Genomic DNA, 17,713 nt, shown 5'->3' with positions numbered 1-17,713 from the left:
AGCCTGAAGGGCCACGCAACCACACTCTCCTGCACTGCCCTCCCCTCGCCCATAAGCTATTAATATTCTGGTTTTGTACGAGTACGTTCTTAAATACATTACTTGAGCCAGAATGTGCCCCTCGTCAATACCCCGCCTGGCCTACAAGTACTACATAGTATATATATACCGTGGTATCTCAATTAGGTACTATACTCACTCCGTAAGTAGTGACTCCCTAATTGCCCAATACCAAAGTACCAGAATCTTAGGGCTTCCACCGAGCCTTTCACTCGTGGCGAAAGAAATGGCGGAAGAAAGTCGATTCATCCATCCATGGCTAACTCCCTCCATCCAGAAATTTCTCCCATCCCACCCACCTTTCCATGGGTCCAAACACAAATGACTGGCAGTTGGAGCCTGATTTTTACGTAGGCTTCCTCCTCCCCCCGGCGCGGGTGGGCACACATGTGGTGGCAACAGGAACTCGCGCGACGTTGCCTAGAACCAGGAAAAGACAAGAAGAAAGTTAAAAGGGTGGGAGGGTGGAAGAAGTAAGAGAGAGCCTGAAAGCCTGCAGTGAGGCGGGGCAAAGACCGACCATTCACCAGTCTACTATCATCTGTCCCTGTCATGCGGCTGCCTACTGGTTTGAGTTTATGGAAGGTTGAACGAACACTTACTATGAGTAGACAGAGTGACAGACAGACATGACATGGATCACTATTCCTCATCATTAACTTACAGTGGAGCCTAACCTAGTAAGAATGTGTTTTCTGCCTCCCCAGACCATGGCGAATACAGTCCGAAACAGGAAATCCTCCGACCCGCTTGGGTGACATTTTCCCCCACACCCATTGACCATGCCTTTGATATGTAACTTGTTGATAAAAAAAAAGATAGTGGCGAATATCCATGCTATTCTTGACTGCGGTCTCCATCGTGCAACCCGTGGTCTGCTATCTCGAAGATGATAAACTGCATCCATTACAAACGCAGGCTTGATGGTGCAACTTAGCTATTATCTAGCGCACTTCATGGTTTTTGTTCTGGTCAATGGTTGGCATGCTCACGTGATATTGTTCGCTATGACGTCATGTCACCCGCATCTGAGGTCGTGCTTGGCCTAGACTATCAGTTGTGCGAGTATGTCAAACATCTAAAACAAGAACGCCGTGAGCGTCGATATGCTATTGTCTTGTGCTACACCGACTAGGAGATATTACATGGTGTTGCAATCACACAGAGACAGAATCCTTAGTCAGTTGCATTTGTGCCAATTTCATGCGGTCGTCCTCATGACATAACGGTGCTCATATTAATGCAAGAAAAGCAATGGCTACAGACTTAAAGCGATTTTCAGACGAAACCAATTCGGTTCGCCCCCATCTTCAACAGTATGCTACCTCCTGTCTAGTAGCGGGGAGGCGCTCCGTAGCCAGGGTAGCCTCGTGTAGCCCCACCAGGCGACTGTCCATACCCAGGTTGGTTGGGATGCGGAGAGGAAGCGCTGTAGCCGCCACCATAGCCTTGACCGTAGCCCTGAGGGGGACCTTGACCCTGACCTTGGCTGGGCGGGTATGGTGCCTGATTGTATCCAGGTCCCGAGCCGTACTGTCCGGGAGGCGGCTGGTTGTAATTCTGGGCGGGAGGCTGGTTGTAGTTATAACCACCGTACTGGCCACCTGGAGGTCCGGGTGGCGGAGCACCACTACGCCCAGCGGCCTTTTCATCTTTGGTATCGTATGAAGAGTCAATTGCACCGAGCATCAGTTTGGCACACTAGGATCAAGTCAGTCAATGGCGTGTAGTCAAGATGGTATCTCATAGGCACTCACCCAGAGTTCGCGAGTCAGATGCACTGGGGGATTAGCCCGTGACATTTCATCTTGCTCAACCTCGAAGTCTATAGGCTCAATTAGTGCATCATACCACCATAGCGAGGCCACAACATACTTGAGGTGCAATCAATCAAGGAGCCGATTCGAGGATCTTCGTCCAGAGAAGCGAGGAAATCCCGGGCCTTGGTGTCGTTTCCGACTTGGGAAAACTGGAAGGAAACGGCCCCCTGTCCATACTGAGTGCGAGAAACTTCGTTGACAGCATAGCCAATGGCGTTCGACACACTGTCCAGAGGCTCACCGGCCGGCTGTCCATCGGTAATGGTGATGATCAGAACAGGTTTCTGGAGTCGACCAGCTCTGGCCGGAGTCACCACCATAGGGTCCAGGACTTTGTTGCGTAGACTTGTACCCAATGGTGTAAGACCCTGGAAGCGGACTCGCGAAACGAGGCGGCTAACATCGTCTGCGTTGCGAATGCCATCGCCTTGCTCAGGTGAGTTCATGAACCGCACCGAGATACCATCATCATCAAAAGTGGAAGCGGCCGAAGCAACGACCTCGATGGTCGAACGCAGTTGTTCCTTTCTCACACCTCGTTCTTCAAACTCCATGGAGCCACTGTCATCCACGTACAAGATAACATCAAAGAGAGCCAACTTCATGATATCCATAGCCACTTCGGTTGGGATGTTAAGCTCATGAATCAGCTTGTTCACCTTGAAGGGTGCATCGTTGGACAGAGCCTGAACGAGCTTATCAAGTCTTTCAAGGGGGTAGAAGCTTTGAAGGCGTTTCTCTTGAATAGTGCCAATCAACAGCTGTCGGTAGGCGGCGATCTGCTGATGCGTGGCACGAGCCGGAGTAGGGGCACCCCCCGAGGGACCGTACGCAGCTCCGGGAGGCCCACCCTGCTGGGGAGGACGAACGGGTCCGCCAGAATAAGGCGCATTTTGAGGAGGGTAAGGTTGACCCTAGAACATCAGACTCGGTTAGTACGGATTACGATCCTGAGTAAACGTGCGCTAAGACAACGGGATATATGAAAGAAACTGAGAACGCATGTGTAGAGAGATGGGAACCAATGTGTACTTGAGCTGTAGGAGGTTGAGAGTACTGGGGGGCGGCTGATCCGTAGGGCTGACCCTGGGGTGGGGGAGGCGGGGGCCGGCCATAGCCTTGCTGTGGCTGAGTATACTGTCCATACGGCTGGTCCCGCGTGCTATAAGGTGACGGTTGCGCGTAGCCTTGGGCAGGAGGCGCGGGTACACCATAGGGTGCTTGTGAATAAGCCTGGCCGTAAGCCTGAGGAGCCGGGGACGGCGATGGATTGGCCGGTGCAGAATACGCGGGCTGGGAACCGGGGTAGGGCGATTGGCTTGTCTGATAAGGAGGTTGTGCTCCAGGATAGGGCGACTGAGGGCCAGGTGAAGGCGTGTGAGCCGGCTTGTTGGGAGGAAGTGATGGAGCTCCATATGCCTGATATTGTCCCGACGGTGAGGTTGGATAAGGAGACTGAGGAGGTTGGGTTGATCCAGGACGGAGCTGGGAGGGGTGACCGTAAGGGTCATAGTAAGGCCGAGACATGGTCGAGAAGTTGCGCCCGAGTGACCGGACGACGGCGAGCAGGAAGAATATGAAGGTTGGAAGAAGGTAGAGAGCGGGCCACGGTCGAGTGAAAATAAGGATAAGAGGGGCACAGGGAACAAGAGGATAATTTAGGAAGATGGTGGAGTCGTTTCCAGGCTCTCGTTCATTTGATGGTGATTGATGGGTAGGAAACTCCAGGAGGGATGGAAGGGGAGGGGGGGGTTGGGAAAAGAGCAACTCAAGAAAAGAAGTAAAGAACGAACAGTTAAGGAAACTTTTAGCTTACCGGACCACCAGCGGGAGCAGGCGAGCCTGAGTAAGCCTGATACTGCTGACCCTGTTGCTGCTGAGGATTTTGCTGTGGTTGCTAGGAAAAGACTGCATCAGCTTTGGGGGAGGAAAAATGAGATTACAGGAGTCCAGAAAATGTGCAAACTGAATCAATGATGCCGATGATGATGAATGAATCATGGATGCGTGAGGGGCAACGGGATTAGATTAGTCACTTGCGTAGGGCGGACTCACATATCCACCGGGTGCTCCTCCAGGCTGCAGCGAGCTTGGAGGTCCTCCAGTGTAGCCAGTGGGTGGTGCTCCTCCATACACACCTCCACCACCACCAGGCTTGTTGGTATTCCCGTCGGCTGGGCGGTTCATACCGTTGGCGATCTTCGATGCAAACTAGAGAGGAAGGAAGCAAGTGCAGAGTGCAGTGGTTAGTTCGAGTTCATGTACCGTACACCACGAAAGCAGAAGCAGGTTGACGTGTTCGAAAGCTGATGCAGATGATTGCAGGCCGAGCTTTGGGATGAGCGGGGCAGCAACGCGGGGCAGTCGAACAATAAAATAAATTGAGAAATGGAAGGACGGGTGGGACAAATGACTTAAGACTCGAACTTACCCCCATAATGAATTTGATGGGTTACTCCGATGTTAATATCTGACTTTGGTTCTGGGGTCCCGGAGAGGAAAGTGGTGGTGATGAGAGGAAGAAAGGGAAAGGTTGTTGACCCTGCAGCTGGCTGTTTGATATAATCTGATGATGTCGTCAGAGGGGCAGGAGCGGAAGAGGAGTGAGTAAGGTAAGGTAAGAGGGGGAAAAAAAAAGGAGAGAGTGTTCCGGGCTCCAAATGTTCACAGCCACATCTCAGATCGAATGAGAAGCCGCTAAGTCAAGACTAAGGCTGCATCAAGCCTTAGACGGGGCTTAGTCGCTTCGTGTCGAATTGAGATGACGACCGACTGATCTGATTCCACTTCTTACTCTCCAGCTCTACTACTCAGATGTACTGTACGTACCTACAGTCAACAAAACTCAGCCTCATTCAGAGTCTATTGAATTGCCCTCACTGGATTGCGCAACCAGTCATTGGTGCCTATAGAGTTGATCATGCCCGTCATGGCATAAGGCTGCGCTGCATCCAGAATATTCTACTCCTCCTACAGAATACATCATGTTTAACTAGTGTGTGTACCGGGACCACAATATACATGGTCCAAGCATAATAGCTGGCACATGACCTGCCAGTAACGAAAATGCCAGTGATCACAATCTCATTCAACACAGACTGCTAAAGTATCGAATCAAGCAAGAGTAGGATGGTAATACCAGCTGACTGAAATTTCCCGGGAGATTGCTTGTCAACCTTCTATTACTCGTGTGTCATGCAGACAGGCTGCATGGCTGCATGTAGGTGCGATGTTTGATTATCTGATGTCTTTTTCTGTAGGCAAATTCGGCCCCACCCGATCGACCTGCAGTCCTACCGCAGTCCATATCGATATATAGCAAGCATGATGGATCATGCCTCTAATCGTCTCAATTTCACTACACTATCAAGTAGATCCAGGAACAAAGTCGAAGGATACATCGAGAACTATTTTTCAGCTGAGAATATCAAGCACGATTAGAAAAAATAAAAAACAAGTGCCACTGATGTCATGGAATATCCCGACCCAACAAAAGCCAGTGGGAGGAAAACAGAGCTCCATGATCCTGCATCTTGCTTCTGATATCGCCATCACAGCCTTTTCTTTTTCTCTCACAAGCCCGAGAAAATATATCATAACACAAGGCAGGACTCGAGCCAAGCTGGAAAAGTTTCAAGTTTCCCGAGTCACAGGTGTTGTTTCCTTAACACGCTCGATTCTAAATTCGTGTTTCTTGCCGGATTTGTAGGGGGTCAACACATTAACACTGCAACAGGCAGGTAATCTCCTAACCCGAGTCCATCCCTTGCATCCAGCATTCCTTACCTGAAGCCAGTGCTCCATCCCGTTCAGAACTTTGTCTTTCTCTTCACATCAGAAAATGCGCCTTCCCTCTTCTCCTTCTCTTTCTCCTTCTCCTGATCTCCAGAGTCTCGCTCTGTCTACTCTTCGTGCCGGCTGATTGAGTTATTGGATTTACCTGCGTAAGTCAAGGTCCGCAGATCCTATCTACATGAGCCTAACACATGAACATCTAGCGCATCTCAGCCCGATACAGAGGAACCCGAAAGCACATATCTGAACAAGAGAAGCACGATGACACAGAAGGTCCTCCAAGTCGGAATCCTCACCGCAGACGAAGGCGCCCAAGCCATTCAAGGAATCTACCTTCCTATCCTTACCGCTCTTACCAACACATACCAAGTAGCTGCCATCTACAATGCTCCAAAAGGTGATACCAAGCAGACGATAAACAGCACCAGGAAGGCTTACACCAACGGCCATTACACCAACGGTCACACCAACGGTCACACTAACGGCCATATCAACGGCCATCACGCAGATGGCACGACCATAGCCGATGGCCATGAGAACCGAATCAAAAACATCAATCATGCATCGTCCGCCGAAGAGATCATCTCCGACTCTTCTATCCAGCTGATCCTCAACTTCATGCCCAACGAGTATCACGAGATCTACACAGTAGCGGCTCTGGATGCTGGCAAGCACGTCATGGTCGAAACACCCGTGAGCCTGAGCATCCAAAGTGCACGGCGCATTATTGAAGCGGAGAAGCGTGCCCCCAATGGTGCTAAAGTGTTTGTGGCATGTGCGCGACGCTATGCCCCTTGTATCGAGGAGGTCTTCAGGAAGGAGGTTGCGTCCCTGGATCGCATCTATTACGCTCGCTGCCGAAACATCGCGGGCCCTAGCTTGGCGCACACGGCTACCGCACCGCGGAAGAGGCTCTGGACTGCCTTGAATGGTGCAGCAGTATATGGATTCGCATCGGAGGAGAATAGGAAGAAGGATAGTGGCCCGCAGCTCATGCACGGTTTGCTGCAGGAGATGTTCTTGGGACAGGAACTGACCAAAGAACGTATCGCGCTCTGCGAGTTTCTTGCCTCTCTGGGCTGTCATGATCTGGGCTTGATGCGCGACTCGCTTGGGTTTCCTGATGCCATCTCGAACATCTCTGTGAACGAGCCATACTACTCGGCCTTGTTCCATTATTACAGTGGGCGGAAGGGCGAGCACCCATTTACCCTGATGTACGAGACGGGTACCGATGCCGTGCCGCGTTGTGATGCACACCTTGCAATCTATGGTGACACAAAGACTGTCAGCATTCAGTATGGTCTGCCATACGCTCGTGGTGTGCCTGTGAAGGTTGTGGTGGAGACGGCAGATGAGAATGGGGAGATGAAGAGAACTGAACGTGTGAGCGGGTGGCAGGAGACCTATGAGGCAGAACTCAAGGCGCTGCACGCCTACCTCACCGAAGATAAGATGGCCAAGACGGCCGCCCGCGATGGGCTTCAGGATCTGAAGCTGTTTTACCAAATCTTCGAGCAGTACGATCGGCAGTGTGGCACCATTCGGACTCCTCTGGGCTAGGCAATGGAAATTGGCAACACGCGCGGTTATACTCAGGGTGGGATACTGTTTTAGCAGGAAAAGTCTCACATGTAAGAACTAATATGCATACTTTAAAATTTGCTGTTTGTTTCGAAGGCGAAAGGGCGAGTTGCATCAGAGCAGCAGATTGACCGAATTTCTATTTACATGCTTCCAAAGTGTCTAAAAAGACCTCTCTTCTTTTTCTCTGCCAGCCAATGCAAGACATGTCTCATGAATAGAAGTTAAAAAAAAAGAAACATGAAGAATTACCGTTCCGCATCACTACCGCTTGCCCTTCTTCTTCTTCTTGTTGGCGCCACCACCGCTCTGAGGCTTAGGCTGGTTGGTGACCGCAGTCGATTCCTCACCCTTGTCGTTCACAACACCGCCCTGTGTCCGCTCCGCAGCGCGCTGCTTGCCCTTGCGACCCTTGGGCCGGTAGTTCGAGCGATCGCGCAGAGGCAGCCAGCGCTCCGGGTCGGGGGTCTTACCCGGATCGTAATCCTTGGGCAGCCTCGACTTCCGGACCCGCTTCTTCGCCGCACCGCCGTCTTCCTTAAGGTTGGCAGTGGCTGACCGCTTGCGAGCGCCCGCGATCGCAGCCGCGGCCGCGGCGTTCGCACCCGACGAAGGCGCGATACCCGCTTGTTCGAGGCCAGCCAGGTCCACCTCGGCGATCAGGTCCGCAACGGACGGGAGCTTGTCGACCAGGGATTCGACCTTGGCGTAGTCGATGGGGGCCTGCGCGGCGACGTAGCCGGCCACGGCGAAGTTGTCGGCGGTGTTGGACTGGTAGAGAGACTTGAACAGGTCGCCGGCCTTGGTGAGGTCGGAGGTGTTGGTGGAGTGCAACAGGGAGGCGGCGGCGGCGCGGAGGAGGGGAACGGGCGGCGGTTGGTTGGCGCCTTCCCGCTGCTGCTGCTGCCAGTAGGCGGCGGCCTTGGCCAGTTCAGAGCGGATCTGGACCTTGCGGCCCTCGAGCTTGTAGAGGGAGAGAAGCACACTCAGAACGCCCGGGTTAAATCGAACTTCCTTGTCTTGCTCGGAGATGGACTCGTCGAGGAGTTGAAGGGTGGCCTCGAGAGTGGTGATCGCAGAGGTGGTGTTGCCCGCGCCGACGTAGAGCTGCACGGCGGTGAGGGCCAGGCCCATGTCCTTGGGCCGTTTGTCCAGCGCTGCTACGATGGGCTTGAGCGCTTTCGTGCCGGATTCACCTTGGGCGTGAGCGGCGGCGTTGTACACCGAGAGGAGGTTGGCGCTCGGTTCTGTGGAGGGGTAGGCGGCTCGAGAGAGAGCCTTGGAGGTGGAGCGGATGATGCCGTCGTATTTGCGGACAAGGAGGTCGGCGGCGTGCGAGTTGCCGATCGTCAGGTGGCTCTGATAGTCGAACAGCTTGTCACTCTCTGTCGAGTCTGGGATCTCGTTGAAGGCCTTGTAGAATGCATAAGGGTTGGCCGAGGCGCCGCGGGCGAGGGTGACATTGGTTTGTGCGATCTTCTTCGTCGAAGCTTCGTGAATACTGCGGTCGGGTAAGCTTCAATTTGGGATAGTTTGACCAGGGAAGGTATGCGCACTCCTTGACGGAGATCTCCTCCAAAATGGACCGAGCCTCCTCGGACTTGCCTTGCCGAAGCAGAACGTACAGCTGCTGCACAGCAATTGGGAGTAGTTCGGCGTCTCTATCCTCCGGGGTGAGATCTTCTGACGTGCGGCACAGTTCTGTGTAACGAGGAGGGGTTAGCAATCGTTATCGCCTCTGTATATCCTTTCTAAACACGAACCCTTTGCTCGCTTCAGAAGCAGTTCTCCTTGCTCGAATTCGCCCTTTGCTATGCTCAAGCATGCAGCATTGTACACGGTTTCAAATGCCTCCAAATCATCACGGGTCGGTCGGTTATGGCGAACGAACTCGGGATATCCCTTCCACTGCAGCTGCGCATCCGTAGCCCAGGCATTGATGCGCAGATCGTTTTCCTCGTTGGTCATTGAGGCTCCATCTTTCGACAGTTCTTCGTATAATTCGGCGGCGCGACGGAATCTCTCGGCGCGATAGCTCTGTGATTTCGCAAGTTAGAGATTAGCACCTACTGTTGAGGTCAAGGTATGAAACACATGCAAGGGTAACATACGGCTTGAGCTTCCAAGTGAAGAGCACCACGGTTGCCAGTCACCTTGGATACTACTTCTATGGCCGCCTCCGGCTGGCCTGACTTGTAGAGGACATAGGCATACTCCAGAGCGGCCCGGGTCTTCAAGCCGTCACCAGCTTCCTCGAACACGCGCAGACAGTCAGCGTAGCGGTCGAGTTTTAACAGAGCGATGACCTTGATATGCTGGGCATGCTGATCGGCTCTCGACTTGGCTAGTGCAGCGTTGGAGGACTGAAGGACTTCTTCGTGGTCATCAATGGAGGCTCGTTGTAGCAACGAACTCAATGACTGAGCAGCCATGGCGATGCCGTGTCAAATTGACCAACGTGTCACCCGGGGTGTGATTCGCAGTAGCCCAAGATGGGCGTAGTTTTTGAGGTGAGATGATATCAAAGATTTTACACTTAAGCGGTTCTTATGGAGTGTATGAATCTGAAGAATAATGAGCTGGATATGCTTGATCTTGCAAGTGGCCAGTCCAAGCTTGTGAACCATCTGTGCGGGAGTGTGATATTTCCATATCGGGGAATTCTGCACTAAAGGTTTAGTTAGACGGCCGTAGCCCATCTCCCCGGCCTTTCCTCCGACCATCATAATCATGCGAGGACTCAACATCAGGACATTGATAAATGCCAGTCCAGCTTTGTGGGATTGTTGACAGCAAAGCTTCCTTACAATCCAAGAGACGGAGGTGAAAACATTCAGTCTGTGCCAGGCATACCTTACCACTTCATCAATCCAATCCCCCCCCACAATAGCAATACTATGTGACTGCTGTGGCTCTCAGATAGTCCGCCTTCACTGCTCTCGATGAGGTTCCAGACCAAATGCCCCTTACTTTTCAGGGTCACTGAATATCAGACAGACCGACATGCTTATCCAGCCTATGCTTCATACGCATTCTTTGAGTTGAGACTGCTTAATTAGAGCGAGGCCATCAGATTACTGCGTGGCGGCGCGCACAGACAACAAGAGCCAATCAATCGGTTCAGATCGAAGAAATGCATTTCTATTATTATTTTCAACAGCTGTTGTCCGACACCATAAGAACAATAATAATCTCCTGCCCACCAAGCAAAAAAAAAAAGACTTGTGGCCATGAAGCACATGACTGACTTGAGGACGTCAGGCGAGGAGGCCGGAACAAGACATTGTCCGGATTGTCCTCCCTACCCGGGGCGCTGTTTGCGATGATCCTACTTCGAGTTGCAACAGGCGCGATTAATACCACCGATCTTCTCTCTACTCATACAAGGGGCCCTGGATCTACACATAATTATCCTACACTCAGGTACTGTAGCAATGTGTTCTTCTCTAGAGCAGTGTACAGTTTACCACTCGGCGCTGCTGACGCTGCTAGAGTCCATAATAGATTCCTCATGCGGAACGCTATCTAATCGCTGTTATGCGCCGGCGATTCGTCATCAGCAATCCGTCGCCCCCGCCATCCGTTTTAGGCCCTTCGTCCCAAACGGAATGCGCGTCAAATGCATGGTTGTACCCAGGGGTTGTAGCGGTGCGGCCACATTAACAGGTGGGGGGGAGGTTGGGGTTGGAAAGTTAAGTGGGAGAAAGCTGTTTCTTTCCCTCCTTCTCCTGTCCCGGTTCCATCCTATCCATGTGTACTCTGACACCAAGAAAAAAAAAAGGGAAAAAAAGACAAAGACAAAAGGGCAAGCTGACCATCCATCCCATCCCATGGTGCAAATGTGCACTGTGCAATGGGGCAATGGAGTAGGATGTTTGGGGAAAGCGCAGAAAGACCCCTAATTCAAGAACGTAACCCTGGGGAGACTGTCACTTCAGGGAAATCTCCTAGCACTGGTCTCTAGGCCGATCGGCCCCTGTGGACAGTGGGACATGTTGTGTGGCTGCTCCGTCCAGCAGGTGTGCCCTGATGGCTTGATGAATTCTCATTCGATAGACCACTGGACAGCAGATGGATCGGTCTCCATCCGCTACTCTCCAGGGCCTTAAGGAAACCAGACTGGCCCATAGTCGATCCCTGGGTTAGCCATTCTCCGCCCGGCCATGATTTGTTTCGTCCCTCAGTCAGATGCGGCCATTTTCTAGCCGTGCAGTGCTTGTTCTTGCTGCAATGGTATTTCGGAGCCCCGTTGATCGGCTATCAACCTTCCCACTCCATATCTTCTTCCACTAACCTGACGGTTAACCGGGCCCAGGATTGACGTTGTCGTCGTCGCTTTCTTTTTGACCTTCGTCATCCCTCTGCCGTCCTCGCCTGTCTCCGACGCTGCCCGTCATTTCCTCCTTCATCGTTGCGGATTTCAAGGATCGTTTGCTCTTTTCTCCTTCCTGCCTCGATTGTTATATCCTGTGTTTCCGCCCTCGCCTTCCTCTTCTTCTTTGCCGCCCGCTCCCGCCCTCCCATCTGGACCAGGCCTCTCCTGCCATATTCTCCACCGTTCTACCTCTTCCTCTCCCACTATCACTGGAGCATCGCGATGGTCTTGCAGTTTCATTGCGGCGTCTAGATTCAATACTATTCCCTTTCTACGATATAACGTTTCCGGACCCAGATGTGGAATAAGACTGAGGAGAAGCCGCGGACCGCCATGGGCGCCTCGTACATGTGGAGGAGAAAATTGCTGCGCTTTGTGGTCGCAGCTTGTCTTGTGACCAGTTTTACGATCTTCCTCTGGCCTGAGATCGAACCTCACCACGAAATCACGACTCAGACGATCTCAAATATCACCATTACCTCCGAAGTCGAATGCGAACCCGACTTCGATGCCCTCCAACGCCTCGACGTTCGCAAGCTCTCTCAATATGTCCGCCGTGAAATTGTCGCTTCTCCTTCCTCGAGTGACGTCGTTCCCATCGCACAAAAACTCGAAGTGCCTCTTTTCGAAAAAATCCACAAGGACCATCGGTTTGCGGAAGATAGCATGCATCAGGATGATTGCTTAATGCCTCGTCCTGTTTCTGTCTCTGTACCTGCGATCTTACCAAGGGCGGACGCATCCCACATTGACTTCGGCGTTGCTACAACATTGGGGCGTCTGAACGAGTCGCTAGACGCATTCACCCACTGGGCTGGACATACGAACGCTCGCATCTTGGCACTCATCGAGCCAGATGCACGGATCAATGAAGTCCTCACTAAGGCGGAGAACTTAGGTGTTAACCTCTCGATAACCGAATCGACTGAAGAATACCAGCACCGATACTTCTCGTTAGTGCCACATTTGGCCAAGAATCTGCGGCCGCAGACGAGATGGACCTGTGTCATCGATGACGATACTTTCTTCCCTTCGATGACGGCGCTGGTACAGGCTCTATCGAAATATGATGATTCAGCACAGACCTATGTTGGTGGGCTATCGGAAGCGATGCCCCAAGTCGGAATCTTCGGTTTGATGGGTTTCGGAGGCGCTGGCGTCTTCATGTCTAGACCCCTGATCGAGCAAATAGGCCGTAAAGAGGTTTACGAGGATTGTCAAAAAATGGAATCCACGGGAGATCGCAAGATATCCCTCTGCATCTACCAGTATTCGGATGCCCATTTGACTATTGATCACCGCCTGCGACAGATCGATATGAGGGGTGATGTATCTGGTTTCTTTGAGGCTGCTCGACCCCCGCCGCTCTCCGTTCATCACTGGAAGTCGTGGTTCAATGCCGACATGGCCAAGCTGGGTGTTGTCAGTGAGGTCTGTGGCGACTCGTGTCTTTTGCGAAAATGGCACTTCGGCGACGGCTGGATCCTCACCAACGGCTTCTCTATCGTCAAGTACAGCAATGACGTCCCCACGGGCGACAAGTCGATGGAGCTCACATGGGCCGGCGACAATGGCGCAGTCTTTGAGTCCTTCTTGCATGAACTTGGCCCACTCCGACCAAAGGATGAAGGCAAGATCAGCTATATCCACGAAGATGCAATTGTCGATGGCAACCAGGTCCGCCAATGGTACATCCGTCGGGACCCTGAGCTCGGTGATAAGGTTCTGGAATTAATCTGGCGAAAAGAGTAGATGCGAATGCTCTACCTTCACTCCATTGATCACTCTTTTTCAGCACATTCAAATTGTCGTCATATACCCAGCACCGGCCTGCTGCTTTTCTTGGACGACGGACCACGTCCCGTACTTCACCGAGACAATGCGTGGATCCACCCGCACATCAGTGCGGCACACTTATAATTATAACGGCGCATAGATCATGAACGTTTTATTTCCCCTTGCCTTTGACCCATGAGATTACGTGCTATCCAAGGCTAGAGCTGGATTTGGCACATACCCATTATTTGTATAGGTTTTCGTTTATTGACGCTTAGCCGTCATATCTTATGTATAGCAACACGATTGAAGTTTTTCTGCCACGGACGGTTTTTGGTTACGCTGATTATCATTCTTTGTGTTCCTTCTCTTTAGAGGCCCTGAAAATTGTTCCTATCATATTAGATGTCTACGTAGTTCTGCCTTGTTTCTGCTTAGAGCCGAGATTGTTGATCATGTATTTTATCATCAATTATAGAAAGGTTAGGTCTGTCTTGTTCATTTCGCATCGCCTTGAGCAGTGAGTCGGTTCATAACGGCGGGATTGAAGTCTATTGGCATAGCAGGATATTTCGCAAGATCAGTATCTCCTACAAATCATAAATCATTATGTTCATTACTCGAGCCCTTTGTATGTATGTATATGTATAAGCTGAGAAGGTGTGGTATCACAGTCAAGTCCAAGCACAAAGACCCAACCAAATTCACCATGCCACACACACTCAGTCATTGCGGGGAGAAGTCCCCACAACTATGCGAGTTTCACTTATGACGCACACTCACCGGCCCCTCCATTTCCAGCCCGAAATTCGATCTGTGAAGCTAGGGACAGAATCTGGGACAGCGTGTCTCCATCATCGGAATCATCTTGAAGATTGAGGTTTTCCGGCAACGAGGCGACGATATCGAGTGCGCTGGTCTCCGCGTTCCACGATTCGGAGGGGTTGTTGTTGTTGTTGCTGTTGATGGATGGCGGTGGCGGTGGAGGGGGCGGTGGTGGTGCAGGCAGGGCGAGGAACTCGCCCATGGAAAGGGGGGAGGTGAAGTCGAGGGCGCCTTTGCAGCGCTCTAGTAACGTGGGGAAGAGGTGGGACTGGGAGCCGCGGATGCGGGAGAGGGTGGTGAGGATTCCCCAGAGGAGTTCGCGGGGGTCGACGGCGGATTCGGTGAGCCAGTTCGCGGGTTTCGAAGAGCCGGAACCGGAGCCGGAGCCTAGGGATCGTGTGACGTCGGCAACGGCGGTGCCTAGGTCGAAGAGTTTTTGTTCCTAAAAAACAGAAACGGCGTGAGTGGTTTTTAAGGCGTGGAAAGGGGGAGATGGGGAAGGAGGGGGGGAACATAACTGTTGGGGGGATGGGCTTGTCTCGGGGGCTTTTGACTCACCATGCCGATGCCGTGGGCATCAACGGCGTCTTGAGATGCTGCGCTGATGACGTTCATCACGGCCTTTCCGACCATGACTGGCAGGTGAAATGGGAGGACTGCATCATCGCGAGACCCGGGCTGGGTGGGGCGGGTCATGGAGAGCTTCCACATCATGGCTTGCAGCCACTGCTGGGTGATGAGTATATCAACCTTCTGAATCTCTGACACCCCCTCAAGAGATACCGTTTTGCAGAGACTGGACTGGATGGCGGAGGTGGGTGGGATTTCGGAAGAGCTGTCCACGCCGCCGGCGGATATCCAGTCGAAGAGATTGACGGACAGTTTTTCGAAGATGCTGATGAGATTGATGAATCCGTAGGCGAGGATCGGGTCTTCGGAGCAGAGGACTTGTGGTTTGTGAATGGAGTTGCGTAGCATTACCGGTTTAGCCTGTTGAAGTGCATAGCCTCTAGTCATAATCAGACCCCTTCGTTCTCATCACGCTGTGACATCATACTCGCTTACCTTTCTGTCACAAATAGCAGCCAGAAGACTCTCCGCCTCTCTTCGGCTTCTTCGACACTCAACTCAGCGTAAGTTGATTCGCGGTTCAGACCTAGCGTGAAAACCATGGAGGTAGCCTGACAAAGGTAGAACCAAGCATGGTCTTGTTTGTCTAGATTGCCGTAGGAAGCAAAGAGGAAGAATGATGTCAAGAGACTGTCCATATTGAGATCTTCCACCACATCGCAGTCTTTCCTTGCTCGGACCGCCTCGGCCAGCAACTCCTCTCCAGACATGCACGAGTGGCCTTCGGCTCCAGTCGGAAAATGCGAGGGGTCGGGCACAGAAGTCGTTCCGTCCAACTTGAGCTGTATATGCGTGGCTGCGCATAGAGATGCCAGAAATGCATACCTCTGCGAGGAAAGTAGCTCGGGTCGATGGCAATCTCGCTGGAGCTCCTGCCTTCGCACTACTGGCATGATGGGAAACAGGTATTTGAGGTACACATTGACGTGAGCTAGGAGTACGGGGGCTGAAAGGCGCCTTGCATAGGGACGAATAATGCCGATTGTAGAGTCCGAGAGGGAGTTCGTTGAGTCTGGAGAGGAGACTAGCTCCGGGGGAGGGAGCTGGGCAAGCGGTTCCAAAACATCATTAGACAGGTATTGAGAGTCCGTTAATGTGAATGGTGGCGACATTGGCGACCTTGCCAATGGATAGGCCACGGTATCAGCTGTCCATTGCTTCTCTGAAGGGTACTGCTGTGGGTGCTGGTGAAAAGAATCCCGTTGTTGGCGGGATACCAATGGGTGGATCGGCGCAAGTGGATAGATGGTGCGAAATTTGGGACCCTTGCGCCGTAGAACGTCACTGTAGGAGCAGGAGAGCAGGAGACGCTGGCACTTGTCGCAAGGAAGCTCCCTAGAGCATTTGATCTTTCGACGACGGCAGTTATCGCAGGCTTGCTTGGAGGATTTAGGCTTAGCGGGGGAAGGATGCGAGTCCATTGGTTTGCAGGGACTATAATCGGATCGCGGTAGAAGATCAGCAGTAACGATGATAGTCCATGGGCATCATTTCACGTTGATAGAGTGATAGATCCAGGAGAGATGATGTTCTAATCTCGAAGGCCACGCGGATCCAGAGATACATAAAGATTATGCGGTTTTTGGAGGAGGGGGAAGGAAGCAGCGAAGAACGGAAAATCCGGGGGCGCGCAAGCGGGGGAAGGGAAACATGGCGCAAGGCACAAGGTTGGCCCGTCCTCCAGGTGGCCCGGACCCCGCGGTACCAGACCCTGTTGGGTTCCTGCTTGTTAGTCGATTTAATTTCGTTTCGTTTCCTAGGCCCAGATTCGCCTCTCAGGCCTCGAAGGTACCGAGAGGCGGCCCCCTTCACCTTGCGAAACCTATTAAGGATTTCTCTACCAACTACTACAGAGTGAGTTTGAGTGTAGACACCCAGACCAGACCACCCCATAAAACGAAGGAACAGTGTATTGCCTGCTGATGAATGGTATGACCAGGCGATCCACCTGTTAGGATAATCGGCCAGAGAAAGTTCCAGGAAATGTGCGCATTACGGTTGAAGGCAGACCAAGACTCTGGGTGCGTCATTTTTATTTCTGACTCTCCGGCCCCTGCATGTAATAGGAGCGCTTGTATACCGTAGGATCTTTTCATGTGATTGAGATTCAGTCCTATTGCTGGCCGATTTCTCCACAGTTCGGGTGCTTTCGCACATGTATTGGCTGTCGACTGTAAGGTGCACTTCGCTTCGGGAAGCCGAGCCAGACGCTGAGAGTGTGTATGCCCTTTGCAGGCCGCTTGAAGGTTCTTTCTCCCTCCACGCCAGACCCTCACTTGCCCCCATGATCCTGCCTGGGAAGTGCCGAGGCTGGCTCCGGTATTTTCGTTGTGTATGCGGCGATGCTGGTGTGAAGATCGGCCTCTTCACCGGTTGCTGTTTGGGAAGTGGGAACCGTGCTGAAGATATTGGCCGGACGGACCGGATCTCAGTCGGGATTAGTGGTGCCTGATGTGGTCTCGCGCGAGTGTAAATCGGTCTCTAGTGAGACTTAAGGATTCGTGAGGGTGAAGAGATGCAGTGAAAAGGAAACGATCGATGGCTTGTTTGGGTACTTTAGGTACTTCGCTTGCTGCGAGTCTCCACGTCGTCGGACGATTATCGGGGGAAGTGACCAGTTAGAGCGCGAGAATCAGATGATAGCCATCAGGCCAGAAGTCTCAGGCATCCACCTGGCAAACAACTTCAACACGGCCCTCCCGGTCTCTAACCGAGGGATTTGCCAAGTACCAATTCCTGTCTTCACTCCTTTCTCCCTTTTCCGGTCCTGCCATCATTCTTCGATCATCTAACCCCAATTCTACTCTAGGCTTGTCTTCCCCGCATCAATCTAACCTGCCGGAATTGA

The 17,713-nt window shown here is 52.3% G+C and overlaps 5 protein-coding genes across 5 annotated transcripts; 2 read left to right on the top strand and 3 right to left on the bottom strand.

Annotated features, from left to right (window-relative positions):
- Window positions 1-1,392: 1,392 nt before the first annotated feature.
- rfeF (putative transcription factor RfeF) lies at window positions 1,393-4,067 on the bottom strand (the record flags this gene model as incomplete). The annotated part of the gene is made up of 6 exons (XM_040940810.1): window positions 1,393-1,761; window positions 1,818-1,885; window positions 1,936-2,794; window positions 2,913-3,365; window positions 3,697-3,768; window positions 3,936-4,067. The coding sequence occupies 6 exons, from the start codon at window positions 4,065-4,067 to the stop codon at window positions 1,393-1,395; spliced, it is 1,953 nt and encodes a 650-aa protein (XP_040806655.1).
- A 1,669-nt stretch (window positions 4,068-5,736) lies between these two features.
- BO72DRAFT_5014 (Gfo/Idh/MocA family protein) lies at window positions 5,737-7,381 on the top strand. Its single transcript, XM_040948978.1, has 2 exons — window positions 5,737-5,824; window positions 5,879-7,381. Exon 2 carries the CDS (start codon window positions 5,937-5,939, stop codon window positions 7,236-7,238), a length of 1,302 nt encoding a protein of 433 aa, XP_040806654.1. The 5' UTR covers window positions 5,737-5,824; window positions 5,879-5,936; the 3' UTR covers window positions 7,239-7,381.
- BO72DRAFT_4780 (signal recognition particle subunit SRP72) lies at window positions 7,381-10,002 on the bottom strand. The gene is made up of 4 exons (XM_040947473.1): window positions 9,371-10,002; window positions 9,023-9,296; window positions 8,816-8,960; window positions 7,381-8,760 (listed from the first exon to the last, which is right to left on the bottom strand). Exons 1-4 carry the CDS (start codon window positions 9,689-9,691, stop codon window positions 7,524-7,526), a joined length of 1,977 nt encoding a protein of 658 aa, XP_040806653.1. The 5' UTR covers window positions 9,692-10,002; the 3' UTR covers window positions 7,381-7,523.
- Window positions 10,003-11,982: 1,980 nt separating this feature from the next.
- On the top strand, window positions 11,983-13,386 carry BO72DRAFT_366600 (glycosyltransferase family 31 protein; the record flags this gene model as incomplete). Its single annotated transcript, XM_040940798.1, has 1 exon — window positions 11,983-13,386. One exon carries the CDS (start codon window positions 11,983-11,985, stop codon window positions 13,384-13,386), a length of 1,404 nt encoding a protein of 467 aa, XP_040806652.1.
- A 669-nt stretch (window positions 13,387-14,055) lies between these two features.
- On the bottom strand, window positions 14,056-16,653 carry BO72DRAFT_4774 (putative C6 transcription factor (AmyR)). The gene is made up of 3 exons (XM_040947441.1): window positions 15,301-16,653; window positions 14,794-15,244; window positions 14,056-14,677 (listed from the first exon to the last, which is right to left on the bottom strand). Exons 1-3 carry the CDS (start codon window positions 16,284-16,286, stop codon window positions 14,177-14,179), a joined length of 1,938 nt encoding a protein of 645 aa, XP_040806651.1. The 5' UTR covers window positions 16,287-16,653; the 3' UTR covers window positions 14,056-14,176.
- Window positions 16,654-17,713: the final 1,060 nt, after the last annotated feature.

Source organism: Aspergillus fijiensis (genome assembly GCF_003184825.1).
Source record: "Aspergillus fijiensis CBS 313.89 unplaced genomic scaffold BO72scaffold_1, whole genome shotgun sequence".
In the NCBI taxonomy this organism is placed as follows: domain Eukaryota; kingdom Fungi; phylum Ascomycota; class Eurotiomycetes; order Eurotiales; family Aspergillaceae; genus Aspergillus; species Aspergillus fijiensis.
Note: the sequence above shows the minus strand (reverse complement) of the source record. Positions and strands in the feature narration are given on the sequence as shown.